At 35.5% G+C, this 12,208-nt stretch overlaps 1 protein-coding gene across 1 annotated transcript; it reads left to right on the forward strand.

Moving 5' to 3' along the window:
* The first annotated feature begins 3,283 nt into the window (after positions 1–3,283).
* On the forward strand, positions 3,284–10,612 carry LOC128245989 (innexin unc-9-like). The gene is made up of 8 exons (XM_052964200.1): positions 3,284–3,288; positions 4,520–4,701; positions 5,450–5,607; positions 6,749–6,871; positions 8,222–8,351; positions 8,794–8,996; positions 9,583–9,767; positions 10,317–10,612. The coding sequence occupies exons 1-8, from the start codon at positions 3,284–3,286 to the stop codon at positions 10,555–10,557; spliced, it is 1,227 nt and encodes a 408-aa protein (XP_052820160.1). The 3' UTR covers positions 10,558–10,612.
* Positions 10,613–12,208: the final 1,596 nt, after the last annotated feature.

The raw sequence follows: 12,208 nt of genomic DNA on the forward strand, positions 1-12,208 counted from the left end.
TTTAAAACAATATCAATTGTTTCTTCAAAACAAACAAACAAGTAATGTTGTACATAGAGTCCAAATCATATTCTTTCTAGGGCATATCTTCATTTACACTACGAGATGTTGCATTACTGCTGCCAGCTTTAAGCAATACTTAAGCGTCCCTCAGCACTTTCAGAGCTTTGATTTTCACATGTATTGAAATCAACGAGCTATATCAGTATGCTTAAAGTTGCACTCTCAGAGATGGACGTTTTGACACCTTTTTTAAAAAAATCTTGGAACGAGCTAATTTTTGCGAGAATCCTTGGAAACCAGTCATATAAGACTGCTGAAAAAAATTAGATCCCAGATTTTAGTATTTTAGTTAAAAAAATTGATTGTTTATGCATTAATTTTCGAACGGAAATATCATGAAAATCAACGATCTGATTTTTGTCAGCAAATTTATAAATATCAATGGTTTGCAGATATTTGTGCAAAAACATGCTCTTTCCAAGACAAAAAATAATAATAATAAGTTGTAAAAATGCTATACAGTATGTGTAAGAGTGCAGCTTTAAGTTAAATAAACATTATTGTTATGTTCTGTTCAAAATTCAATACACAATCAATTATTGCCTACGATGGAAAAGATGCAGATAATTAACAGCTGTCAGTGTCAAATTCCTCTGCCACGAATAGAATAGATGGTAGGAAATTGCATCATACGTGACGTCATTGATTTTATTTTTCTATTTCCGGTGTTGACACATTTTTCTGCAGATATTTGGCAGTATTCGGGAGAGAATCGAGCCCACGTATGTAGTGTTAAAAATCGTTTTTTAAATTAATATATTAAGAATTTATCATGTTTTTCTTTACAAATATTCTCTGAAAACGTTACTTTAATTACTTTAAAGGCATGTTTTCAACGTGTTTTATGTCTTTGAAATATTGTTGTTGTTTTGTTTCGCCGTTTCTGTCAACAGCAGGGATAAACCGAGATCGATTATTGTCAAAAAAGATCGTTCTCAATTGAGCTCGGCGATTTTGCGCCAGTCATTTGAAACCACGGCCCTCCCCCAGGTCCATGGAATAACGGGGACTTTGACTTTCGGTCTAGCCAAGGCCGGGCAAAGTCTCCACCATGCGGGGACAATCTGTTGGTAAAACCCCCGCCAAATGCCCCCGCCCCCAAGGGACCCTAGATAAGGCCAATTTCCTGCTATATTTGGCGTGAAGACAAAACCACCACAGTCACCCGGCACTGCGGGGCCACATGGAAAGTAAAAACACGGCCCTTTTCCCCGGCTATCCCCCCGGACCTGGGGGTGGGGGAATTACAATTGACTGGTGCATTACCAATTGCATATTCTCAGAATCGACTATCGCCCAGTGGCTTAAATATCTATCCAGTACATACTTTATAGAAACAGACGGTAGAACAACAGTACTGTACCAAAGTAACGTTACTACTCGTACTGTATATATTTGTTTTTTTAATTTAGAGAATTTAAAACTGAATCTCGTAAAAAGAACACACTTCAAAATTGTTGAAAATAACAAAAATACAATCAAGCTACTTGTGTAAGAATTTGCTTTTATGTACGTTCATTACTAAGTAAAATACTTTTAACATTTTTCATGAACTTTTCAATCGACAAATGATGGTAATGCCTTGACGATAGTTCTGGCTTCCATAACTTTCATGTCGATATTTTTTTTATGTTTACTACACTATAAACACGTCCCAAAAGGTAATATATAACGTGTTTACAGAAGTTCTTTAGCTAGCTTGACAGATTACCCCCTTTTCTATTTTTTAAAGTGGCAATGGGAGGGGGGGGGGTCCAATTACATTTGAATTACCTGTTGTTGAGTATCTAAACTTTGCATGCAGATTGCTCATGGACAGAAGTTAACCTCCATTGATTTTGGGGTCAGTAGGTCGAAGGTATAGATCTTTAAAACGGTTTCCGCTCAAACCGTGATCCTACGGTTTTGCAACTTGTTAGCAATGTGTAATGACCAGTAAATGCCCCTATCGGTTTTTAGGTCAAAAGTCAATATCTTGGTGTCCATTCTTTAAATTGGTCTCGCCAAGACATTTCACTAGTGACCCCCTTGACATTATTAATAATGATATTATTTGGGCTTTACAATTATGTGCGAAACTGACAGGAGGCGACATCCGTTTCGAAAAATTCTAGTTTGTAGATTCAATTTCATTTTTTTAAATAAAACAAAATCTTTTTTGGAAAGAGAGAATACCAAAATTATATCTTAAATGATGATGATTTTGACGATGATGATGATGGTGGTGGTGGCGCTGATGTCAGATGATGATGATGGTGATGATGATGATGATGATGATGATGATGATGATGATGATAACGACGACGACGACGGCGGTGGTGATGATGATGATGATGATGATGATGATGATGATGATGAAGATGATGATGATGATTACAACGACGACAACGATGATACTGATCATGATGTTAGTGTTGAAAACGACGATGGTGTCAATATGTGTTTTATGTGGGAATTCATGTATGCATTTGTAGAGTGAATGTCTGTTTTTATGTACATGTGTACGAGGCATCAGTCAGCGACGACACGTTTCAGAGGTGACAATGAAATGTTCTGTCATCAGACGGGTTTCAGTGAAACCAGATGCATGTCAAGTGGGTGAAAACGAACAAAAATTCACAGTTGATCATTTCGTTTAGAGTGCATCTGATTTAAGCATATAATTGTGCTGGGATATCTGGTATTTCTCTTTTTCTGCACTTTGTATGCCATTTTTACCTTACTATAAACAATCGTATTGCATCTATAAATCATTGATATGTATGTTAATATCTAATTATTTATCTGTTTTTATATACTGTTTTGGCAATCATCAATTGCGTTTGTACGAAAAATTGTCGTTTTCTTGACGACTTTAATTTAATTTTAACAAAATTTTATTTATGTAGCTGTATATATGGTCATAATATGCAAAGACACATGTAAGTGGTTTAAAATTGAATTAATAAATGTTTCATGAATTTTAAAACGATTTCTATTTAAATGACATTACAAATAAACCAGGATTCGGGTTGACGGCGATTCGCAGAAGCAGCATCCGCGCCGAATTCTGGCTAACATCTGCGAGAGAGTGTGAGCGGTTAGTCAATTGGTACCGGGGTCAAATTCAGATACTTTGAGGTGACCGCCTAACAGGAAGCAGACCATGCCGGACCCGTGAGTATAGTTTATTGTCGGCGGCCATGACCCCCGAATTCCGTTTTCAAAAGTATATGGAAATATGATGTGTGTGTGGTGTGTGTGTGTGTGTGGGGGGGTGTTTTTTGTTTCTGAACCCATACTGTAAACGTGCTTTTTATATCACACTTTCACCTATATTTTTGTTGCTTTTTATATCACACTTTCACCTATATTTTTGTTTGCTTTTTATATCACACTTTGTCCTATATTTTGTTGCTTTTTATATCACACTTTCACCTATATTTTTGTTGCTTTTATATCACACTTTCACCTATTTTTGTTGCTTTTTATATCACACTTTCACCTATATTTTTGTTGCTTTTATATCACACTTTCACCTATATTTTTGTTGCTTTTTATATCACACTTTCACCTATATTTTTGTTTGCTTTTTATATCACACTTTGTCCTATATTTTGTTGCTTTTTATATCACACTTTCACCTATATTTTTGTTGCTTTTTATATCACACTTTCACCTATATTTTTGTTTGCTTTTTATATCACACTTTCACCTATATTTTTGTTGCTTTTTATATCACACTTTCACCTATATTTTTGTTGCTTTTTATATCACACTTTGTCCTATATTTTGTTGCTTTTTATATCACACTTTCACCTATATTTTTGTTGCTTTTATATCACACTTTCACCTATATTTTTGTTGCTTTTTATATCACACTTTCACCTATATTTTTGTTTGCTTTTTATATCACACTTTCACCTATATTTTGTTGCTTTTTATATCACACTTTCACCTATATTTGTGTTGCTTTTATATCACACTTTCACCATTTTTTTGTTTAACGTTTTTACGTCTCGACAACGCCGGCAACAGTTTAATCTTTTAGATTATGTATTAAAATGCAAGAAACGCGTCTGTGTAATAAATATTTTGATTGAAATTATGTTTATATTTCTTGATAATGCATAAGTTCAGGTTGCAAATTAAACAAAATTTTATCAGAACTTGCATGTTTTGTACTTAATAAACAATTCCTATTTACAGAACAGAACAGAACATTTATTTAGATACAAGCATATATACAGCTTATGATCATCAAAACAATCATCATCCTTATTAACCTTATGGACGGTTTCGTTCACAAGATATCTGAACTATATTTCAGTTAAACATTTCCTTAAGTTACCTGATGTTACATCAATCTCGTCGTTTTAAATGCTCACATGTAACTTGTGTCAATTACAACAAAAATGAAATGTTTTGAGGTCAAATTTTCGTTTTAAAGTTTTTAAGGGATCTTTTACTTTAACAGGTTCATATTCCTGGACAAATGGACGACGTGGACGCGACTGACCGGGAACGCCGACGACGACTGGGCGGACCGGCTCAACCACATTGTGACCGTCGTACTGCTGATAGCGTTCTCCGTCTTTGTCGTTGGCGGCTCGTACATGGACGAGAGGATAGCCTGCTGGATGCCCGGAGAATACACGGGTAGGAGAAATGTTAACATTTTTTTATAAGAAAACGGTCGATAAAATGTCGTAGCCTAGATGTCATTGTCGTCTGCATCGCGAAGGTTCAAACATTTTAAATTTGACCATGATTCAAAAACCGTTTGATCACAGAGAAAACCCCCGAACATGTATGCTAATTGTGGAGTTTTGCCCCTCGTTTGGTTGACAAAACAACAACAACAACAACAACAACAGACATACAGTCGATGAAATAAGTCCACAATCGGACTGAACAGTTTTAGTTAGTCTTGTTTTTTCAAAGAAAACAGTCGACTCGAATGGCCGATGTTTCGAGATACTGGAACCTATCTATGTACTCATGTGACCAGAGGCAATAGCGAGCTTCTATAATTGTCGAAATGTTATGCCCCTTGTTTGACTGAAGAAACAACAACAACGATAAAAATAACATATACCACGAGAATCTAATACGCACCTCAAAATGCGGGGCTAGTAACCCTTTTATTATATACATGTCTGGTTAAATTATTAAGAAGACACGTTTTAACACAAATCACATGATATATTGATAACGGAATGTTTCGTTTTATGACGTAATTTTAAATAACTATACGCGTATTGATACGTGTTATGACATGACGTCAGCAGAGTGGAATATAGCCGCATTGCATTAGCAGAAACACGGGCAAGTGTTTTTTTGCGATACGTGCTGATGCAGATTTATGCTCAGTAAAAAAAATTATTAAAATTCCTTTCTCCCCCACCTCACATGGCGAAGTACACAGTGAACTACTGCTGGGTCCAGAATACGTATTTCATTCCCATGGAAGAGAACGTTCCCAAGGGAAATAACCGCGAGCACGAGCTCACGTACTACCAGTACGTCCCCATGATCCTGCTCTTCAGCGCTCTTCTGTTCAAGGTAACTCTTTACTCCGTTGTATAATAAATATATCGTTGTTTACCTCCCCTGGGCTGGTAATCAGTATTGGTCTTAATTGGATCTAAGAACGATGTAGCTTTTGGTACAAAGTCAAATTTCAATACATGCATTTAGGTGTTGATAGTTTACTAGTACCTATAGACTTGAACCAAGCAAGATGTTGGCACAGTTTTCATGCATTAAGGTATATAACCCATAATAATTTAATATTTATGTTATGAGTTAAATTTCTGTTGTTTGGAAGCATGTCACAAGAAGAAAATGCAGCTCCAACCAAAACAATTTTAACAAAAAGTTGTTGTTGTTTTCATCTAAAATAGACTCTTCATCCTTATTTTCATTTTCAACTGCCATGTACAGTGTGTGCATATACCCTGTGATAAATTGCGTCATAAATGCTTCGTCAGAAGGCAATACTTTGCTTCAAATTAAGACTTTAAACAAAGATAACTATTTATTCACCATTTTAAATGCAACAAAGGGCATTTACGCCGCTTCCATAACCCTTCGGTCTTTTACTAGAGTTTGCGTGAGAGTTGAGTTTCTTAAAACCATTCGACATACCTTTTCACAAAACTGCTACTGTCGAAACTTTGTTTTGGAAACCGGTTTGTCGAAGTGTCTGCGGAAACTAATTACCTAATCAAACCCCGGCAATGAAACAAAGGTGGGGCTCTTAAAGCAGAATAGACTGCCCTTTGTTTCTTTTAAAATGGTGAAGGAAAAGTTACCTTTGTGTGTTTCATTCGAAGCAAATGTTGCCTTCCGACGTAGCATTTATGACGTAATTTATCACGTGGTATATAACAAAGTTATTTAGCAATGTATCTTTGGTCTTATAAGAAAAACATTGTATGCAAAAATACCTTTTAAATGAAACAAGTTTATACCAATACATGTATATGGGTCATAATTTAGAAAACAATTTTAGGCATTATAGGAGCGCTTTCTTACCCATATGGGAGAGTTTCAACATATAAATGATAAAAGCTTTTTCATGGGTCGCATAACCAAAAGTGTCAATGAACGCAGTTCCGGTACATTTAAAATAATACGCATGCTTGTCTTCCGAATAACTTTTTTTATGATTAACCAAATAAAAATTCTTCATTTTACGCAGCTTCCCAGTGTGGTATGGCGGGCGTTTTCTGGGTTTTCCGGTGTGGACATCCGGAAGTTGGTCGAGATGACGGCTGAAGCGCACTACGTGGATGACGCCAAAAGGGACGCCAAGATAGAGGAGGTTAATAAAAATATCAAAAGTCATTATTGACCTGTTGGACTGGTATGAATGTATATATGTAGGATAATGTTTTGTTTCAGTGTAATATCGCAATTTATTGTATATACATGCCTTCCGGTTTTTATTGGAGTCACCCTGTGGTCGGTCGGTCGGTCGGTCCGTCGGTTTGTCGGTTTGTCGGTCGGTCTGTTGCAATTTACCTTGTCCGGAGCATAACTTAAAAACTACTGGATGGAACTGGATTAAACTTCATACAATGATAGAGCATAATGAGAGGAAGTGCAGTGTATAATAACCATAACTCTATTCTTGCTTATTACAGAGTTATTGACCTTTGTTACTTTTTTTGTCCGGAGTTTAACTTGAAAAGTACTGGATATAATTCATTGGAACTTCATACAATGGTAAAGCACAATGAGAGGAAGTGCAGTGTTTAAGAACCATAACTCTACTTTAGCTAATTACTGAGTAGTTGCCCTTTGTTTTGCTTTTTTGCTGTCAAACATTTTTTCAGACATTACCTTGCAAACTACTAGATGGAATTTATTAAAACTCCATACAATGGTAAAGCACAATGAGAGGAAGTGCAGTGCACAAGAACCATAACTCTATTTCAGCTAATTACAGAGTTACTGCCCTTTGTTACTTTTTTCTTGTCCGGAGCATAACTTGAAAACGATTGGATGGAATTTAATAAAACTTCATACAGTGATATATCATAATGAGAGGAAGTGCAGTGTACAGGAACCGCAATTCTATTTCAGCCAATTACAGAGTAACTGCCCTTTGTTACTTTTTCTTGTCCGGAGCCCTTTTCTGTTGTTTTTTGTCAAACTTTTGTCTGGACAGTAACTTGAAAACTACTAGATGGAATTTCATAAAACTTCATACAATGATAAATCATAATAAGAGGCATTGTTCGGGGGTATCAATCACCTTCAGTGATAGCTCTAGTTAGAGAACCTTACGCCATTCCAGAAAAATAACATTCATTTGTTAATATTGTGTCCCGGCCCTGTTCGCGCTGACGTTTGATTCGGACTTGAGGCCGGGCGTAAATTTCAAAACAATAAAATATCAAAAATATAAAAAAAAAAATGATGCATTGAAATATCTCTTTAATACATCGAAAGGCATATTATCAAGTTCGTACAAAAGCATACGTCATAATCCTGGTAATTTCCACATTGAGGGTATTTGATGTCCTACTATTGTCATGCCTATTTTTCGGATAGTTCAATACAATTATTGTAAAGCAGAATTAGCGTGCATCGAATTATTGTAAATTGGACCTTCTTTCAATGCTGTTTTCTCTCTGAAATTGAAACCTATACATGTTGTTTCATTCAGATTGTGTGCACCATAGACCGTTGGCTCGAGGGCAACCGACAATACCACTGGAACTGTCTTGTGCGCATGCGCCAAAAACTGTCACGCCTCTGCTTCTGTCTGAATCGCCGCGAGGGAACTTATCTCACCGGTATTAGTCTATTACGCTGCGTTTTCAGAAAAAGTCTTCTAAAATACAATACAACATTAGACCATTTGACACACAGGAATCACAAAGGCATTCAAGAAATAGTTTTTCAAAATTAATTTAATAAAACTTTGTTCACTATATCAGCTAGCACGAACATATCTATCGGCGTATATAACGCTTGTATTGCACAAGCTTCAACGCATGGGATGGAACTTAGGTACGTTTTGTAAAATACAAAATGCAATTACTTGCCATGCATAGGTACGTTTTGTAAAATACAAAATGCAATTACTTGCCATGCATTGACTCTGATTTTTAATCCAGCATAAAAAACAAATTGCATGTTCTGCTTGCCATGCCATGCCATATTACACTTATTTTCAACAAAGTGACTTAATTTATTCTCTCACAAAATGATCATGTTTTATTTATTTTCCGTCAGGCCTGTACCTTATATCCAAGCTGATGTTCTGTGTCAACGTGATCTGCCAATTCTACATACTTGACGCTTTCCTGGGTGGTTTCTACAGCTACTGGGGGATTGAAGCCATCCGCACCCTCGCAGTGGAGCACCAACTGAAGGAAAGCCGCCGGTTTCCACGGGTATCGCTTTGTAGCTTCAGCGTTCGTGGCATACAACAAAAGGTTAGTCAGTTGGCTATATGATTAAGTTACGCCACTGATAAAAGCCGTCTACATCCAAACGGGGGGAGTCCCTACTGATTTGCATGTTGCATGTAACTTTATAACCAAAGGTGAGTCATTTGGCTATTTGTAAGCAGGTTTGCACATATTGAAACAGCTTCAAACTTACCTATGAAATTGAATAATTTAAGTTAGGAATGTCATATCTTAAACAAACGTAATATATAGGAAGACTCAAGACATTTCAATTGATTGCGTTTTGGACCCCTAGGGTCAAGGTCACTTTTACTAAAAATAAAAAAAAACGGTTGAAACTGAATAACTTTAGTTAGGGTTGAAATATCTTTACTAAATTTGATTTTAAGGAAGACTCATGGGATTGCGTTCTGTGCCCCTAGAGTCAAGGTCAAGGACACTAATACTCAAAATAGAAAAATTGTTGAAACTAACTTTAGTTAGAGTTAATAATATGACTGCCATTAGTGGGGCATATAATGCTTTACAAACATATCTTGTTAATTGTTATCTATAAACATATTTACGTCTATATTTGTAAACGAAACCTTTGCTACTGCTTTATTTTCAGGACCACACAGTGCAGTGTGTCCTACCCCTCAATCTATTCAATGAGAAGATCTTCCTGTTTTTGTGGTTCTGGTTCGTATTTGTTGCCATTTCAATCGGAGCAAACCTCATGTCCTGGATATGGCACCTCATCGTCCGCAGAAATCGGGTCTCCTTCGTGAAAAAGTACTTGAAAATCAAGGGCAGGTAGGTCTTCGTCATTCGTTTTTCCATAATTATCTGGCCCCAACTTCTCAAAACTTCTAAAGCTTAACAGGCTTAAGTCGCTTATTTCAATTAGCCAGAATACATACTGAAAATGGATTTTGATAAATGAAAAAATGGTTTATTCTGATAATCACACAGATTATTCCAATACAATTTCTAAAAATTCTTGAAGAAGTAAATATAACACATTTTATAGAACAACAAAAATAGTGCTATTAGCTTAATCCTGTTATAAGGGACTTAAGAAGTTTCGAGAAATTGGGGCCAGCAGACGAAAGTCTTACTAGCGTTATGATGCACATTTTCGAAGTACCGTTATACACGTTCAGTGGCTTCTTACGGACGCGTTAAATGAGTTTCACACATAAGTTTTTTTAATAATTGACATCATGTTTAATGTATGTGTATTCTATCCAGGTTATCAATTGTAACTATTGTGTAACAAATCAGATTCTTACTCTACTCTCTAAAATGACACCCCACGGCGGTAATATTTAAAAAGGACTAAATTCCTGTTCCCTTTACCAGATTACAAACTACGACCGACAAAAGCCTGTGTACCAAATTCGGCAACTATCTACGCGACGACGGAATTTTCCTTCTCCAACTTCTCGCCCGGAACTCTAACCCACTTCACGTGACTGACGTCATAAACGGTCTCTGGGACCGCTTCCTGGAAAAACCCATCTCCAAGAAAGTGCTCGCTGACCTACGTCCGCCAAATCTACAGAATAACAACAAGGGAGACAACAAAGCTAGTTATATATGATTTGTGTAGCGGACTTTAGGTGCATCAGGTATACAGTTGTGAAATCTGGGGAAATCAATTGCATAGAAAAATAAATGAAATTTAAAACAATGAAATTTGCAGTTTGGTAAAATTGTATCAGAAATTTTTAAAACTTTATTTTATTTTGGTAGATTCTGATCAATTTATAGTAACATTAATATCGATTTTACATAATGATTTGAATGTGTTATTTTGTATATTTTTAAGTCTGCTACTTACTATATATATTTTTATTTATTCATTGCTTTATTCATGGCTTGAAATCAGCAAATAGGAAATGTACTTGTACAAACTGGTTGTGGGGCAATTGTGTATGAAGTATAAAGGGGATGAAACAATTCACGCATTTTACCACATTAACTTTTTCCCTCTCTTTCTCTTAATAACATTGAGAAAAACAATTTGATCTTAAAAGGACTCGCCCGTGGTTTTAAAATGCACTTTTGTATTACGAAATCAACTGGCAAATCATAAGGAGTGTTAAAACTATGATACTGACAGATGAAGCCCTTAAGCAAATGCTGATATTTGTTCAAATATAATCTTTGAAGACCACAATTTTCCAAACAGCGTAACTAACGTATTTCAGCGATTGTTTGTTGCACAATTAATATCATCACGTGATGTTGTCAATGTATTGTTGACAGATCAAAATATCCGTCACAGTTGTATTAGTCCTTTTAGTGGTTAAGGCCACGGTTTTCTAAAAAAAAAAGCTTGGCCTTACCGGCGTGTGTTCTCACGCCACGCCACAATCCAAAATATTTTTTATACTTTAGTCGGATTTTTTTCTGCATTTTCGAAATCATAGAGTAAAGCAATTATTCAATAAGTGTTTTGTGATGCATTTCCGGGATAACTTTTTTTTGGGTCTAAAAAAATGAAAAAAAGCAAAAACAGTGAATATTGACAATTTTAGCAATCACGTTGTTGTCACTCCTTAAATGTTTTAATTTTAATGCTTTTGAACTTAAGTCGAACAATTGTAAGTATTTTATTTGCGTAAATCATGTGTTAATTTGTAAATAGATGTTTTCTTTCCATCAGTTTCGTGTCAAGTCGTTTCTTCTAAAGTTGCAATGTTTGATTATTGTATATAACTTTGTGCATGCATTTCATGAAATGATAAAGTATATGCAGCAATACAGCAGATTGAATAAATATGAAATTATTCATTGTCAACTTCGTGTACAGAAAAAATAGATCACTAATCTGTTAAATGCATTTGAAAAACAATGTGAAATTTATTTTTTATTAAGGTTTAAGCTGTGAAAATGAATTCTTTTCTGTATGTGTATATAAGTGTTAACATTAATGATGGTATCTTTTAAACTCTTTTATAGACTTATATTTATTTTCCTCCACCAAATGTTTGAAAATAAAGATGAAGACAAGGTTTAACTCAATTTTACTTGTAACTTATTTTTAATGTAACTGGCAATAGTCCTCAAAAGAAGTTTGACTTGTATTTCTGTATTAACTTAAGTCATAACCCCCACACACGCACGCACGCACGCACGCACGCACGCACGCACGCACACACACACACACACACACACACACACACACACTGATGCATTGTTATTTGAAGCTCAAATAAGAGTAATAATGTTTTTTAAAAAAATAAGAT

Source organism: Mya arenaria, chromosome 9 (assembly GCF_026914265.1).
Source record: "Mya arenaria isolate MELC-2E11 chromosome 9, ASM2691426v1".
Taxonomy (NCBI): Eukaryota; Metazoa; Mollusca; class Bivalvia; order Myida; family Myidae; genus Mya; species Mya arenaria.